Here is an 18,276-nt window from a genome sequence, read left to right as displayed (position 1 = left end):
ATAACAGAGGTAAAAATTAAAATGCAAGGCAGTTTTGAAGAATCAGTGGAGGGGCTCATATGTTCAGATAAAGTGCTAGGAGTTAAGAAAGGGAAGTTTTGATGGAGAGACAGAACTGATAGAATCAAGAGAACTCACTAGGAGACCTGTCACACACTAAGGCTTTTGTCCTTGCCCCATTGATACGCATTTTCTATAAGCTTTGGATATGCATTTCACTTAAGACAGAGTCAGTCTTATAAATCAATATAGCAAGAACTTCCAATTAAAGATGATGTAATAATAGATTATACATAAGAGGAAAAGCAATAAAATTGTCCCTTCCTAAACACAAAACACAAAAAGCACAAAGTCAGCTAAAAAACATGAAAAAGCAGAAGTTTTAGAAGAAATAGGGCTGGGTGTTTATGACTTGGGATCAGGAAAGATGTCGTAAAGTGCTAAAAATATATCTGAAGATATTTTAAAATTTTTCCAAGAGATAAACCACATACTTAGAGAAGATTTTTGCAACAATTGTAACTGACAAAGGAGTCATTGCTAGAGTATGTAAAGAAGTCATGTACATGGATAAGAGAAAGACAGGTAGAAAGATCGGCACAAGAGAGGACCTTTCATTTCACAGCAGAGGAAAACTGAATGACCAATGAACATGGAAAAACACCTACTGTCATTAGCAACCACAGACATGCATATTATAGAGAAGCACAATTTTATACTCACCAGATTGACAAAAGTAATCTCCCAGAACTAGAAAGAATGGAAATAGAAAACTATGTACCTTTCGAGTGTTTCTTGGCCTTATATGTCAGTGTGCCTAGGAGTTGCCTGTATGTGTTTTCTCCTCTCCTGTATTTCCTTCAAAATGACCAGATAATCTGAGCTGAAACCTCTGAGTAAAAGACAGGATGATGTAAACCAGATGTGAGGAAATGCCACTGGACACATGAAACATTAATTTTATACTTTACTACACCTTGGGTTTAATCAGGGCAATTTCCACAGGTATTATATAGCCCCACCACTACTGTCTAATTCTGTCTGCTTGGCTCTGAGTTTATTATAGATCATAGAACTCAATGCATATCATCAAGTCAACAATGCTGAGGCCATTATCTAAACAAAGACCATCTTCCTTTATGCTCTCAGAGGTGAATCCAAGTCAAGACCTGCCTTAAATTGGTCTTAGAGATTTCTGAGGACCAATTTAGACAAATCTAGTTTAGGTGAAATACTAGGAGACTGCTTTGGGACTGTCTGAGAAATACCGTGCTTGCGCAATTCCAGTGGCCTGTCCCTACGTTTCAAGGTTCACTGTGGCTTACTGAGCTGCATATTTCTAGTATCTCCCTATTTACTGGTTATTGGTATCATAAAGATTTGCCTTGGAGATAACTCAGTTGTGTGTCTTACTGCTAAAGCTATTAACTACCAGAAAGACTGGTTTGGTAGGGTCTGTCTCGGGTTTAAAAGAAGATTGCAGATATAAAATCTGTCATGTCTAGTGTGGAAGAATTCAGCATTGCGGCACATGTTGCATTTTAACTCTAGAGTAGGGAATTGGATATAAAGTGGTATGATTTCATCTTGTCTGAGTATTGTTTTGTGTTTTATTTTGGAAGTATTTTATCTGTGGACATTTATCTGTTACCATTTTTGCGTCTCTAGTGTATTTGGTGAACCCTGATGCTGACCTGCCCACTGCATTCCCATGTTCCTCAATAGAGCCGGTCTATACGCACTGACCTGTCTCAAACCAGCCCGCGACTGCCCCTTCCTCAGTGGGAGTCTCTGATAGGATTGACAGGGGCCAGCACTTATGCTCCTCCCCAGATAGCAGGTGGTAAGACTGAACAGGAAGGCAGTGGTGGGGGACAGTGCTGTGCCCCAAAATAAGTCCCTTTTGGACATTTTAGTGTCTAAGAAATGAGAAGGAAGCTTGAAATGAATAAAATTAGTACAAGGAGACGTTTGTATTTGGAAGTATTAGATCCTCAGATCTGAGTATAATCAAATGGAATATTTTTATTAGTTTAAATGTCCAGTGCAATGAAATGAGTCTATCTTGCCAGATAATTGATTATGTAGTTATAGATGTCAGGGCTTCTCATTCCCCCACAACTATCTCTACTGTAATGTGTGAGAATGCCAATTATAGCATGAGTAACAGCAGCACCCAAATTCTGCACAAGATGGTTTAATCTTCCATTGAAGGCTTAGAACTCACTGAAGGGTTTATGTGTAGTTACTAACATGAATACCTATGATTCGGGGCCTCAGATTGGGATATACGCTGGCAAGGAGAGCCTGTGTGATGATTCTTCCTGTCACTCCAACTTGAAGTGTCAAGTTCCAACAGGAGCAAGGTGGCCTCACAGAGCAGAAGCCGAGCTGCACACATTTTAGCCCAGGTTCCCAGGGCCTTCCAGTGCCAAGTGAGCACAGCATTGCTGGGGACACTGTGCAGTGCCTTAGCTTTGAGCTTTATTGCAGCTCTTAATTGGGCCTTGCGTCACTATTTAGGAAAAGTGAACGTGAAGTCTTTAGCTAACAGGAACAGAAAGACAAATTTCCTTGTTCTTGAGCCAAACTTACCAAACCAAGAAGGAGGCACAGATCTACCCAGTGTCCAAGAGTGCAGTTGCACAGAACTGCCTTCTGATAAAGGGGATTTTGTGGTGGTGAGAGTTTGATTGGAAGTTCCTAGTTACAAATCTGGTTCCATGCAGTTATCGGTGAGTTGTGCAGGAACAGTTAATTAACATGTATAATTTGTTCTAGTTTATAATTCCAAGTAGGATTTTACTAAGTCATTTGAAAGAAGTGAATTGTTCTGTTTTGTCCTGTTGAACAGCCCAGTTTAATCTGGCAGACTGCTGCTGCAGTTTTAAACATCTTCCAGTTTCATTTGTCCCCAAAATCATTATTTCCTTCCTTTTGGAAAGTGTTACTGTGGACTTGTGAATTTTTATTTATGGGATGTTTTACAGTTAGTTATGGTTGTTCATCCTTTGTGATGGTCAGATAGTCCTAGAGCAGAGAACAGGGAGGTCCCTTGGCCTTGACCCCTTGGCACAGCTCCACCAGTCTGGGTCCCTTGCTTTCTGTCACAGCAAGGTTTCCTGCTCTCACCTTGTGCCTTGCCTGCTGTCGACTTGCAATCAGGCATTTCTTCAAGGGTTTCAGGTTCATTTTACTAAGGGATGATATTTAGAAACCCAGATTTGAGACCTCAGGCCTCCATTTCTGCTGATGCACCATTGTCAGCTGAGTGTCTTCAGTTGTCAGGGCTTAGGGAAAGTATGTAGGTGCTTGTTACTCATGTGTTCATGTCGACATTTCCAATAACGGTTAACACTGCAGATTTCTTTTCTTGAGTTCTTTAATTTTATCATTCTGTCTTTTTTGAAATCTTGGTTTCTGATAATTTGTTTTGTCCCACAGTGTGTATCAGATTGTTTCAGAACTACACTACCAATACTGCCACAAGTGAAACATGTGAATGAAGCTACATATTACTTGGCAATCTTTTTGTTCTTAGAGTATGTCCCTACTCAGCATGTGGTCAGTTACTACTAATGAGTCATTTATCTTCTGTCTCTTGACCATGTTATCAGTTTTTTAAATGAGCAGACATTACTTATTTTTAAGGTTTATTTATTTATTTGAAAGTCAAAGTTATGTATATATACAGAGTTATATATGTATGTATGTACATATACACAGAGATATTCCCTCTGCTGGTTCACTCACCAGTTGGCTGCAATGGCCAGGGCTGGGCCAGGCCAAGGCCAGGAGCCATGAACTTCATCTGGATCTCCCATGAGGGTGGCAGAGGCACAAGCACTTTTGCCATCTTCTGCTGCTTTTTCCAAGCCTGTATCAGGAAAGCTGGAGCTGGGACTCAAACCAGCACCCGTATGGAATACTGGCATCCCAGATGGCAGCTTAACTCACTAGGCCACAATGCCAGCCCCATGTTATGAATTTTGTATATTATTGGATGCATGTTTTCAGGTTATTTTCAGTATTAGAATTTGCTTTTCAAAGTGTTTTATGTTTATTTTTGAACATGCAGAAAGAACATTAATGTGATTCAAAACCCAAATTATATAGCAAAATTTTGCTCAGGGAAGTCTCACTGTCCCCATCCTCCACTCTCCCAATCCATCTTACTTGCCCCATTTTTGTTAGTTTCTGGTTTATCCTTCCAGTGTTTCTTTTTGCAAAAATAAGCTCCTGTGTGCAAGCAGTCTCTGTGTGATACTCTGTGTGTGTGCGTGTGTGCATCGTGTGCATTCCTCATGCTTTCACGTGGTAAATGCACTGTTCTCTGCCTTGTGTGTTTGACTTACTGTGTCCTGAAGATGCCCCATGTTGGTGAATAGAGATCCTCCTTAAAGATAGAAACAGCAAAAACTGATGGCCATCCTCTCTGGGGATATCTCACAGTTTATTCAGCCAATTCCCCTGGATGTGCTTTCAATTTCAGGTTTCTGATACACATGTTGGGTTATTTTTACAGAAACTGTTTGAAAATGTTCAGGCACTCAGCGTGTTCTTAGAGCATCAACCCTGACGCCATTTGGCCTGGAATCCTGCCTTGGCTTGCTCTTCGGCCTCATCCTGTGCCACTGTCTCCCTGGCTCACCACCGTCTCTTGGCTTCCAGCTCAGCTAAGACTTCTTCAGAGAAGTCAGCCCCTGTCTGCAGTGGTTTCTTCCCCCAGTTGATTTCCCTTTAGCCCCCAATAACAGTCTGATATTACCTGTTGTCTTCGTGGAGGCAGTACCTTTTGCTGGCTAGAAGTCTGAGCTTTGAAGCAAATGGCCTGATTTGAATCCTGATTTTTAAACCTGAGCCCTTTAGCTTCCTCTTCTGTGCCTCAGTTTCTTCATCTAAAATTTGGATAATATTAGTACCCTTAAACAGTGCTGTGAGAAATGAATCTTACCCATGTGGAAACATTCAGTCACTTGCACATATAAAATGTATCCTAAGTACTGACTGTGTTCCTATCCCTATTGTCTGTCTCCTCCCAGTAAACCCTGTGGTGGCGTGTGCCTTGTCTTTCTCATCTCTCACTTAGTCTCAGGACTTAGAACAGCTCCTGAGATACAGTGCCTATTACATATTTGTTTCTGATTGAAAAATAGCTGAGATTCAATTCCCGCTTTGAGACATTCTTTGAAATATGTGACTAAAAGAATGTCTTCTCATATACATCATTCAGCAGGAGTTCTCATCAAATTCAGCACAAAATGTGAATGCCTCCTGTTCACATGTGTCTCGGAGGTTCTAGCTGGTTAGTAACATCTGAACAGCAATCAGGAGTTACTTCTGCCAGAAAAAGACTTGAATTACCACGTTTACCAAAGGATCAACTAAAATCCTAAAATTATTGTGAGTTTAATAAGTAGTTTAATAAGTGACCACATGTGAGCAATCCTTAAAGAACTTGTTTTCTAACATACCAGTGATTACCAGAGAAGACCATAATAGAAGAAAGTGATCGATCTAGAAAAGCAGATCTAGAAGAAAGTGATCGATCTAGAAAAGCAGCAAAAATCACAATGTCCACAATGTCCCTATCCAGAAAAATGTGGAGTATGTAAATGAGAGAGAGAAAATATTTAGAAGAACGATGGCATACCCTGTTTCTAGGTGGAAATATTGAATACTGTGGAAATTAAAATTATTCCAAATTACTGTGTAAGGTTAAATTGTTGCTAACCAAACTTAATTGTATTTTGTGTGGAACTTAGTGAAAATTATTTTAAAGTTCATATAAAAAATATTTGAAAATGAACAGAAATGATCTGGTGGCCACTCTTTACCAAAGATTCATAACACACAATATGATTGCAACATGGGGAAAATGAAACATGCCAGCTCATAACTTCTCTGTATCGGTCCAATTTTAGTATATGTGCTGCCGAAGTGAGCACTTATAACTTCTGCTATAGCAACATTAGTATGTGTGTAGCGGACTTCAGAAGTTAATCACATGTGCTATAATTGTATTTCATTCACGAATAAAACAGCACATATTTAATTTTACAGCAAGGAATCTCAGATACAACAGGTGTTATAATTTACTAGTCTTCAGAGTATATCAGAGATAGAATCCACTTGTAACTTTGATGTTAATAATATTTCAAATAGTTAGTATTGAAGAGAGTGCCTTTTCCATTTTAGTCTGTGCAGCTTAGGCTGACTGCTTGGTCATGGCTTGCCCGGGATTTTTCCTGGTTTTTGCATGGAAAGTTAGATGCCCCAGCAAACCTGTCAGTCATCAGCATGCCTCAGTGCTTTGTCACCCTCGTGCTACAGTCTGCACAAAAGATGGCTACATCTGCAAGCAGTGTTTTTAGTAAAAACAAAAAGAAATGGATAGAAAAGGTTTGATCCAGTCCAGAGCAATGCCTGCAGTGTACATCTAGGCCACAGGTCCCCTCGGGAGCTCAGGATGTCTAAGATGGAGATTCACTTAGAAACCTCAGTAGGACCCAGTAGCACTCCGAGTCATCATTTGTAGGAGGACTGAGGCATAATGGCTTTGTGTCCTTTCCTGCGGCTCACCCATGAGCTCTTCATACTAGGCACGTGTTGACTTTTGCACGATTTTTCCTGTACCTGCACTTCTCAGCAGAAGTCATTTCTGAGGGGAGTTGTTTGTTTTCGGTACTTCCATTATTGTCTTTGTAATGTATCAGTCAGTGGAAGTAGTTTCCAGGAGTGCTAATCCACTTATCCTCTGTCCTGGTCTGACTTAAGGTTATGTATTTAGTATGTGTAGATTTAGATGCAAGGTGAACATTACTAGAAGACCTGATGCCTCTGTGTGTGTGTGTGTGTGTGTGTGTGTGACAGAGAGAGAGAGAGAGAGAGAGAGAGATTTATATAACCAATAGGTCAACAAGTGTGTTCTCTGTTATCATGGGATTGTCCTGTTTGTAAAATGAGAAAAGAGGGAGTTTTCTTTTCTTATCTGTACTCACCCAGTTACAAATGCTTTGATAATTTCTAAACATCAGGTAAATATCTTACAAATTGGCTAGAAATGCAAGCCCATTTGCAACATTTTAAGTGTTTCTTATTTTGAAGATTTCCAAAGCAAAAGTAAGATTCAGGTCCCTTTTGGAGTTGTGTAGCAGCCCTTACTGTGCACTGGGAAGATGGCTGGTATACCGACCTTAATTTAAGGGACAGAAGTTACAACACTTAAACTTGTTATTAATACCATCAAGTAAAATCATAGACTGGTGAGAAGAAAGTGTAGAAAAATGTTATTTATAACACAGTCGTTAGCTGCACTTCTGCTGGAAATTTCCTACAGATTGTAAGGTGAATGTGTAATAGATTTTTTTTTCTAGTCTGCCTCTATGATGCTTGTTTGTTTTCATGCCAAGTAAATGTAACCTCTTGCCACAAAACTAGGATATTTTCTCTTTGTTACTATTTTTTAGTGTCTAAAAAGCACGGCAAGCTCATTACTTTCCTACGAACATTCATGAAGTCTCGTCCAACAAAACAGAAGCTGAAGCAACGGGGAATCTTGAAAGAGAGGGTATTTGGCTGTGACCTGGGGGAGCACCTTCTGAATTCTGGTTTTGAAGGTAAAAATAAAGTTCATAAACTCACAGGTTCCATTTCCAAGCTCTACATATTGATTTTGTCTGCCCCATCGTGGGGCAGGTTAGGCAGGCATTGCTGCCTGATTCATCTCTGGGCAGCAGCAGGTGTGGAAGGGGTTGTGCCTTCTCAGGGCTCATGTGGGCTCTGGGTGGAACGAGGATGGAGAGGGGACTTCAGAGACGTCCATGATAAAATGCGAAAATCAGTCTTCCAACTTTTATACGTAGCATCATGGTCCTTCCTCCATCATTTGAATTCTGAGTCAGGAATATAGTGAGGTGCATGGAGTGAGTGCACTGGAGGGAGAGAAAGGGGAGTTTTCCTTGATATTGTTAAATAGCACTTTCCTCTGTCCTCTCCTTTGGGGCTGCTAGAATATTCAGGAAGCGTCTGCCTGTACAGTTGGCGAGAACCAGAAATAGATGACTTAGGGGATTCTGAATTAATATTAGGAATGAATTAAATAATCTTAGAATATAAAGGTCTTCTAGCTGATGGCCTGTGCCGCAGAGAACGGCTGTACACAGACTACAAGAAGCAGAAACTAAAAATACTTGTGACATTACAGTATGGTTGAAATTAGAAGGATTTCATGGTCGTAGAAACTCTGAAGACTGAGGTCAGATATATTCTAGTTGGCATATCAAAATAATTTTTGTTTTATTGCACATGATGGAAATTGAACCATAAACATATGCAGAATATTCATTTGAATAGTCAAATGAAGACAATCAGGAAGAGCAAAACTATGTCTTTAAACTAAAATTCATTTAAGTAGAAAAAATGAATTTAATATCAAAATGATTTATTAGTCTGATTTAGTAATGGTATGAGGAATTATTTTTAAGGTTTTGAGACTATATGTATATATAGTGCATATTCAACTACAATTGCATCATATGTGTATGTCATTTACACACAAATACACTTTAAAATCTAAATTAAAACAATTAAAATTAAACATATATCATTTAAACTTTAAATTAACATATTAGAATAATCATAACTAAGAATTATATATACTGTAACAAAATTGTGAAGAGATAAAATATGTATTAATAAAATATATTAATGTGGATATGTTATATAAAATCTAGATACCTCTGTAGGTAGATATAATGTATATAATCATTCTTGCTCCCAACTACTATTTTAGTTTAAGGTTTAAAATCCTGTGTTTACCCTAAGTAAAGTAGATTTTTTACTAGAGTTTTCTGAGAAGGAAGCACATATCAGAATAGTGCTTTGCTGAGTGACTCATGCTGTTAATCATAGTGAATAATCAACTTTACAGAGATTATCCTGTTGTACTTCTAGACTTGAGCACCTCCCTGCTGGAGCAAGTGTCTCCACTGACCTATTTCTTTCATGCAGAATGTTGTAAGAAATCATGTAGCAGCCTGACGAGGCAGTTTTCTTTTCATGCTTTTATTTTTGGTTCCTAGTGTCAGGGTTCACTTGAGATAATCTTATAGCGTTTTCAGCTATGAGCAAACCATGGTGTTTAATCATTCATTAAAGATTACATCACAATTATCTGTAGAAGTAATTCTTTTAAAATGTGCCCACATAGTACTTTTTTGTACATAAACAAACATGGCTGACATAGACGTTCTTAATTTTAGAGTTAACATTTCTTATATTAGTTTTTCTTTTTGTATCTCTTACCATTTTTCAACTTTGCTTAGATGTGATCACTAATGTGAGTGACCGTTTTCCATTTTGTTCTACAATGCTCAGTTAGCTTTCAAACATCAATTCATTAAGTTTTAGTTATATGCAGAAATTTCAGGTATGTTTCCATTCCTTTTAATGATAGCAGATGATAGATGATAATATATAATATCTCATGAAAATAGCCAGTTTTGCTACACTGTTTGCATTTTCCATAATTGTGATAAAAATCACTTTGAATAGGAGAGAATTTTCTTGTAGTATTGGTACTTTTTTATAAGAGTTACCCTATGTGCTGCACTTACGTAAAATCAGATTTCCTTGAGAAGCTGAAGTGAGATTGCTAAAGAAGAAGAGGGGAAAATTTTGTAGAAATAGATAAAATTATATTGACTATGTAATATAAAAAAGACAAAGCTCTGTTGCCTGAACATGCCTCTGAGTTTGAGATGTTTGGCCCATTCATCAGGAGGCCTATGTGTGTACATGGACTTTGTGATCAGAGCTCAACACAAGGAAACAAGGCCCAAATAACCACTGACACTGATTTCAGGTAATCACACTTCCCTAATGAAAGATCTGTACACCTAGACTGGAAGCCAGTTCTCTATAATGGAACTCAGCCTTTTCATCTGTCACTGTTATGCTTGCATGATGCCTGCCCAATAGAAAGGACTTGATAGGTATGTGATTGATGAGTGAATGGGTGAGTGGAAGAATAATTGACAAGAACAAGTGAAACAAAACCTGTCAAGAAAAGTCAAGCTATCTATTCTTTCATGCTTAATTATAATCTTCTTACTTATTTTAGCCTTGATGCTAATCTTAAGGATCATCAGGGTTTTAAAAATATTTTTTTATTATTTTTGAAAGATTTATTTATTTATTTGAAAGAGTTAAAGAGACAAAATCGCCGGCACCACGGCTCACTAGGCTAATCCTCCGCCTTGCGGCGCCGGCACACCGGGTTCTAGTCCCGGTCGGGGCGCCGGATTCTGTCCCGGTTGCCCCTCTTCCAGGCCAGCTCTCTGCTGTGGCCAGGGAGTGCAGTGGAGGATGGCCCAAGTGCTTGGGCCCTGCACCCCATGGGAGACCAGGATAAGTACCTGGCTCCTGGCTTCAGATCAGCGCGGTGCGCCGGCCACAGTGCGGTGCGCCGGCCACAGCGCGCCGGCCATGGCGGCCATTGGAGGGTGAACCAACAGCAAAGGAAGACCTTTCTCTCTGTCTCTCTCTCTCACTGTCCACTCTGCCTGCCAAAATAAATAAATAAATAAATAGACAAAGATCTCCATCTTCTGGTTGACTCCCCAATTTGCCATGACAGCCAGGGTTGGGCCAAGCTAAAACCAGGAGCCAGGAGTTTCATCTGTATCTCCTGCGTGGTTGGCAGGGACCCAAGCACTTGGGTCATCCTTCTCTGCTTTCCCTGGGCTCATTGGTGGGGAGCTGCATTGGAAGTGGAGTAGCCAAAACTCAAACAGGTGCCCATATGAGATGCTGGCAGGGCAGATAGCGGTTTAACCCACTGGACTACAGTGCTGGCCCAAGGATCATCAGCTTTTAATGCAAATTTTTATTTTTTATTCTGTTATCATATGATGATATTTTTAAAACTAAGAATGTTAAACCAAAGTGGATTTGAAGTATATTACTTGGAAACTGTGAATATAAAAGAAAATCATATGATATATAATCTTTAGAAGAAAACATTTCAGTTATATTTTGACAATCATTATTTCCAATGCATTTGCCTGGGTAGTTAGGTGGTTGGGGAATGTTGGCTAATAAGATGCCTTTTAAAAATATTTTAATACATATGTGTGTGTCTGTGCATATATTTAGAGGTTTATTTATTTGCAAGGTGGTGTGACAGAGAGTGACCTTCCACCAGCTGCTTCACTCCCCAAATGCCCACAACTACTTGGGTCAGAAGCCAGGAACTCTATTTGGGTCTCCCACATGGGTAGCAGGGACCTAAGCACTTGGGCCATTATGTGCTGTTTCCCAAACCTAGTAGCAGGAAGCTGGATTAGGAAGGTAGAGTAGCTGTGACTCAAATCAGGTGCTGCTGTATGGAATGTGGGCATCATAAGAGGCAACTTAACCTACTGTGCCATAGTACCCACCTGAAGGTATCCTTTTTTTTAAACTCAGATTTTTTTTCCGAGACTTACTATTTTGGATTCTCATTACTTTTCTACATGTTAGTGAAATAAGGAACTAGATCGAAAGGAAACTCTTTTCATATTCTGACACAATGCTTTTTTTTTTTCTCTTTTCTTCAAAATTAAAGTTTCTGCCTTTCTCTTTCATTTTGCTACCAATTTTTTTCCCAAAGAAACCTTCTATTTAGTGAAAATTTTATAAGTAAAACTTGTGGAATATAGTGATTCTTTTTTTTTCTTTTTATTATTTAATAAATGTGAATTTACAAAGTGTAACTTTTGTATTGTTGTGGCTTCCCCCCACAACCTCCCTCCCTCCTGCGGCCCTCCCCTCTCCCATCCCGCCCTTCATCGAGTTTCATTTTCAATTACCTTCATATACAGAAGATCAACTTAGTATGTACTAAGCAAGGATTTCAACTGGCTGCCCTCACACAACTGCACAAGGTATAGGGTATTGTTCGACTAGTAGTGTTGTTTTTAAGTTTCATAGTAATGCACATTAAGGACAGAGATCCTACATGGGGAGCATGTGCCCACTGACTCCCGTTGTTGATTTAACTATTGCACTCTTATTTATGGCGTCAGCAATCACCCGAGGCTCTTGCCATGAGCTGTCTAGGCTATGAAGCCCCTTGAGTTCACCAACTCTGAAGTTGTTTAGTCAAGGCCATATCACAGGGAATATAGTGATTCTTCCCATCATACCTGCCTTCCCACCCACACCCCCACCCCACCTCCTCCTCCCCTCTCCCATTCCCAGTCCCATTCTCTATTAAGGGGGGAAAAAAACTGTTCCTCAACAGTCAAGACAAGGGCTGTTCAAGTGTTGTTTCTTAGTGTCAATTTCACTTCTACAGATTTCATTTTAGGTGCTCTATTAGTTATCACAGATCAGGGAGAATATATGGTATTTGTCCCCTTGGGACTGACTTACTTCACTAAGTATAATGTTTTTCAGATTCATTCCTTTGTGTTGCAAATGCCTTAATTTCATTTTTTTCTGCTGTGCAGTATTCCATAGAGCACATATTCCATAATTTCTTTATCCAGTCTTCAGTTGACAGGCATTTAGGTGAATTTCATGTCTTAGCTATTGTGAATTGAGCTGCAGTAAACATGGGTGTGCAGATAACTATTATATTTTCTGATTTCTTTCCCTTGGGTAAATTCCCAGGAGTGGGATGGCTGGGTCATATAGTAGGTCTATATTCAGATTTCTGAGATATCTCCAAACTGATTCCCATAGTGGTTTTACCAGTTTACATTTCTACCAACAGTGCATTAGGATACCTTTTCCCCCACATCCTCACCAGCATTTGTTGTGTGTGGATTTCTGTATGCGAGCCATTCTAAGTGGGGTGAGGGGAAACCTCATTGTGGCTTTGATTTGCATTTCCCTGATGGCTATTGATCCTGAGCATTTTTTTCATGTGTCTTTTGGCCATTTGGATTTCTTCTTTTGAAAAATGTCTGTTTAAGTCCTTTGCCCATTTCTTCACTAGGTTGTTTGTTTTGTTGTTGTGGCGTTCTTCATCTCTTTATATATTCTGGTTATTAATCCTTTATCAATTACATTGTTTGCAAATTATTTCTCCCATTCTGTAGGTTGCCTCTTCACTTTTCCTGAGTGTTTCTTTTGCAGTACTGAAGCTTCTCAATTTGATGTAATCCTATTTGTTGATTTTGGCTTTGATTGCTTGTGCCTTTGGGGTCTTTTCCAAGAACTCTTTGCCTATGCCAATGTCTTGCAGGGTTTCCCCAGTGTTCTCTAGTAATTTGATGGTATCAAGTCATAGATTTAGGTCTTTAAACCATTTTGAATGGATTTTTGTGTAAGGTGTAAGATAGGGGTCGGGGCCGGCGCCATGGCTCACTTGGTTAATCCTCCACCTGCAGTGCCAGCATCCCATATGGGTGCCAGGTTCTAGTCCTGGTTGCTCCTCTTCCAGTCCAGCTCTCTGCTGTGGCCTGGGAGGGCAGTGGAGAATGGCCCAGGTGCTTGGGCCCCTGCACCCGCGTGGGAGACCAGGAGAAACACCTGGCTCCTGCCATCGGATCAGCACAGTGCCAGCCAAAGTGGCTATTTGGGGAGCGAACCAATGGAAGGAAGACCCTTCTCTCTGTCTCTCTCTCTCACTCTCTATAACTACCTGTCAAATAAAAAAAAAAAATAGGGTTCCATATACTCCTGCATGTGGAAATCCAGACTGTCCTTGCTCCAGGGATTGGTTTTATCTCCTTGGTCAAATATAAGTTGGTTGTAAATGGTTGGATTGATTTCTGGCATTTCTATTCTGTTCCATTGATCTGTCCATCTGTTTTTGTACCAGTTCCAAGCTGTTTTAATTATAACTGCCTTGTAATATGTTTTGAAACCTGGTATTGTGATGCCTCCGGCTTTGTTTTTGTTGTATAAGATTCCTTTAGCTATTTGAGGTCTCCTGTTTCCTTATGAATTTCAACATCATTTTTTCTAGATCTGAGAAGAATGTCTTTGGTATTTTCATTAATATCACATTAAACCTGTAAATTGCTTTTGGAAGAATGGACATTTTGATGATTTTGGTTGTCCCAATCCATGGACATGGAAGATTTTTCCTTTTTTTTTTTTTTTTTTTTTTGTATCTTCTTCTATTTCTTTCTTTAATGTTTTATAATTCTCATCATAGAGATCTTTGACATCCCTGGTTAAATGTATTCCAAAGTACTTTTTTTCTTGTAGCTATTATGAATGGAATCAATCTTAGAAGTTCTTTTTCAGCCACAGCATTGTCTGTGTATACAAAGGCTATTGATTTTATATCCTCCTACTTTACCAAACTCTTCTATGAGTTCCAAGAGTCTCTTGGTGGATTCTGTTGGATCCTCTCTATATAGAATCATGTCTCTGCAAATAGGGGTAGCTTGACTTTCTCCTTCCCAATTTGAATGTTTTCGATTTCTTTTTCTTGTCTAATGGATCTGGCTAAAATTTCCACGATATTGAATAGCAATGGTGAGAGTGGACATCCCTGTCTGATTCCAGATCTTAACAGGAATGCTTCCAGTTTTGCCCCATTCAATAGGATGCTGGCCGTGGGTTTGTCACAAATTGCCTTGACTGTGTTGAGGAATGTGCTTTCTGTACCCAATTTGCTTAGACTTTTCATCATGGAAGGCTGTTGTATTTTATCAAATGCATCCTCTGCGTCTTTTGAGATGCTTTTCTTTGTTGGGAGGATCTTTATTACTGATTCAGTTTCCATCTTGGTAGTGGGTCTGTTTAGGTTTCCTGTGTCTTCATGGCTCAACTTAAGTAGGTTGTATGTGTCCAGGAATCTAGCCATTTCTTCTAGGTTTACAACCTATTTTTATTAAATGTCTCATTTGTCTTAAGATTATAAATAATACTTAAAATATTATCCATTAAGCCTCTCCCTATGATTGTTTTGTAGAATTCAGTCTTCTTGCTCAGGAAACATAAAATGTAAAGGAACCATTCAGGTGTTTTCAATGTCTATAGAGGTGTGGTCTTTTTTCAGAGAAAAGCCTCTAATTCTCTGTGTTTTTGATGTTTCTCTAGCAGATAAGAATTTATATAACAGGAATATTAGGAGTCCAGCTAAATTTATCTATACCTTTGTATAATGGCAGTTTATTTTTATGTGAGTTTTTTTTTTTTTTTTTTTTTTTGGACAGGCAGAGTTAGACACAGAGAGAGAAAGACAGAGAGACAGGTCTTCCTTCTGTTGGTTCACCCCCCAAGTGGCCGCTATGGCCGGACCGGACCTACGCCAATCTGAAGCCAGGAGCCAGGTGCTTCCTCCTGGTCTCCCATGTGGGTGCAGGGCCCAAGGACTTGGGCCATCCTCCACTGCACTCCCGGGCCACAGCAGAGAGCTGGACTGGAAGAGGAGCAACTGGGACAGAATCCGGCGCCCCGACCGAGACTAGAACCCGGGGTGCTGGCGCCGCAGGCAGAGGATTAGCCTAGTGAGCCGCAGTGCCAGCCAATGCGAGTTTTTTAATAAAGAGTCTGATTGTATAAAAATAAAGCTGTGGACTCTGAAGGCAGGCATTTGTGTACTTGGGTGTTACCATGCTGATTTTAAGCATACATAATGAAAAATGTCTTAAGAAAAAGAACCAAAGTCCTGTTTTCCTTTTTTCTTTAAGTAATTGTTATTTTCCCGGTGATCTCTAAATCAGCTTCCTTTGAAGTGGATGACAGAAATTTTCTTAGACCAAGATTTTATTGTTCTACTTGTAGTTTATAGAAGAGAAACCTAAGGCATGGAGTTTGTCATTGATGGAGCAATACTAGGTACTTCAAATAGTTCATGAGAAAATGGATCCTATGAAAAACTGTGTATGAATTTTTTTTTTCATCAGAATCTTCCATGAACTTTTGAAGTGCCCTTCTATCAGAAATAGGGCCCAAGAGAAGGTGTTTGGTGTAGCAGATAAGTGCTGCTTGGAACACAGCATGAGTGCCTAGGTGTAAGTCCTTGCTCCACTTTCAGTTCTAGCTCCCTGTGAGGAAGTGGTGATTGAGTTGGGTCCTTGTGACGCACATGGAAGACCTGGATTGAGTTCCTAGGTCCTGGCTTTGGCCCAGCCCAACTTCTCCTCTTGTGTGAGTTTGGGGAGCAAATTGACAAATGGGAAATTAATCAATCACTCTCTCATTCCCTCTCCTCTTCAAATAATAATAATAATAATAAATAGGACCCAAGCTCTTAATAGATATTTTATATAAACTTTTTCAAGCTTTCAGCACGCCTGTAAAGTATTCACTTAACTAATATTATACATTGTTCCAGGACAGTACTCCTGAGTTTTGAAAATACAAAGATGAACAGAGCATGATTTTTCCCTAGAATACTCAGTCAAGGAAGAGGTAATGGTTATGTAAACAAGTCAATGATTATTCAGAATGATGCAGTTCTGTGAACCATAGTACTGCAGCTACTTCCACGTGTGGGTATGCAGTGAAGACTTCCGTAAGAGGGTGGTTGAGCTCCTTTTTAACAATAGCCAAGAATTTTCTATGTGAAAAGGGTGGGGATGATGGAGAGTCTGGGGAGAGGAAATCTTTTTGTGAGGGAGTCATAGAAGACTGTTCTGTATGGCAAAAGGTGAGTCTTCAGTGCCTAGAACTGTGAAATATGGAAATATGATAATAACTCAGGGTAAATTGTGAAGGGCCTTATATGCCAGGCAGTTCTGGTGAGTAGTTAGAAGTATTGGCTGTGTGCTTAGCCTGTTTGTGTTACAATCTTATTTCTGTCACTGCTTAATGATAGTACATTCTGCTTAGGATTTCTCTGAGAATTACAAAGTCAGTTGGAAGTAAGCACCAGACCTGGCATATATTAAGTTAAGTGCTCAATGTGCTCAATACTATCAATTTCTGATTTTTTTTTTAATAAAAAATAAGGAGACTATGTTTTAAATGTGAGTTACAGGATCTGATTTAAGAGATGGACTGCAGGAAGTTTAGAGCAATGGCAGAAAAACCAAGGAAAAGTCTGTTAGAGAATAAAAAATGCTACAGTAGTACACTGTAAGTGAAATACATAATCTAAAATTCTTATTAAAATATTTATTTCTTTCATGTGTCCCTGTGAATGTTTCATCTCTAGTATAATACCTCTTTATAAACCAAATCATGTTCTTCCAAACATTTATTTTCAGGGCTTATAACTAAAGCTATCATATGACCAGCTACTAAAGTCTTGTGGACTCAACAGTCCGTGCTGCAGCATAAACAATATTTAAATCTCAGATGTTCTAAATTCTTGAATGCTTGTATGAAAGTTCCGCTGTAGGCTGTAAACCCCAGAATATCTGTCCCTTTGTGTGTATTCATGAAGCTAACCGGCTACACTTCTTTCCTTTCTGCTTATTCTTGGAGTATCCGTGGGAGCTGATAATACTGAGTCAGAACCCAGTAAATTTAATGCAAAGTGGGCAGGAAATGAAAAGGTTCCATGTATTTGAAATTACTTAGAACTTTGCATGGTGTTGATGTTTAGCTCACTGAATAAAATTAGAGTTGGCATATGAAAAGAAAAGAAACTTTTTTAGAAGGGAAAATTACAGCATTATGAGCAGTTATGTTATGGGGATAAACATTTAACTTTATCCCTCTGCTATTTGTGAAGTTCAGCTGAACAGCTGACTATTTTTTTAAAGATTTACTTGAAAGGCAGAGTTACAGAGAGAGAGGGAAAGACAGAGAGAAAGAGAGGTCTTCCATCTACTGGTTAACTTCCCACTGGCCACGATGGCCAGGGCTGAACCGGGACGAAGCCAGGAGCCAGGAGCTTCATCCGGGTCTCCCACATGGGTGCAGGGGCACAAGGATTTGGGCTGTCCTCCACTACCTCCCCAGGCACAATAGCAGAGAGCTGGATCAGAAGTGGAGCAACTGGGACACAAAAAAGCACCCACACGGGATGCTGGCACCCCAGGTGGCAGCTTTACCTGCTATGCCACTGCACAGGCCCCAGCTGTGTAGTTTTTAATCTGGTGTGATGTGGGAGCAAGCAGTTAGTGCCTACTGTTGTCACCTGGTCTGGGTGAGTCTATTGCAGAAGATCCTGGAGGTCTGTCCTAGTGATGCCTGAACTCTCACCTGAAAGTCAGGATGCAGAGCCAGGCTTGATTGTTCAGGGACCAATTGCCGTCTTTAAATGTGAATTTAAGTAAATATACCTCTCCCATTTAAAGAAAAAAATTCTTTTTATTTAATTATTTGAGAGAAAGAGAGAGACAGAACTCTTATCTGCCCTTTCACTCCCCAAATACC

The 18,276-nt window shown here is 39.6% G+C and overlaps 1 protein-coding gene across 7 annotated transcripts in view; it reads left to right on the top strand.

The window, feature by feature from the left end:
* Window positions 1–18,276, top strand: part of ARHGAP32 (Rho GTPase activating protein 32) — a 318,906-nt gene that overhangs the window by 271,140 nt on the left and 29,490 nt on the right. For 6 of the 7 annotated variants that reach the window (XM_070048334.2, XM_070048333.2, XM_089314208.1 and 3 more), the window contains one exon: window positions 7,470–7,619. The exons of the other annotated variant lie outside the window; for it this stretch is intronic. In XM_070048334.2, coding sequence (XP_069904435.1) covers window positions 7,470–7,619 — 150 coding nt within the window. The remainder of the gene's footprint in view (window positions 1–7,469; window positions 7,620–18,276) is intronic. 7 annotated transcript variants of the gene reach the window in all.

The sequence above is a fragment of the Oryctolagus cuniculus genome, chromosome 1 (assembly GCF_051225735.1).
Source record: "Oryctolagus cuniculus isolate XC-2025 breed Fujian yellow rabbit chromosome 1, ASM5122573v1, whole genome shotgun sequence".
NCBI classification, from domain to species: Eukaryota; Metazoa; Chordata; class Mammalia; order Lagomorpha; family Leporidae; genus Oryctolagus; species Oryctolagus cuniculus.
Note: the sequence above shows the minus strand (reverse complement) of the source record. Positions and strands in the feature narration are given on the sequence as shown.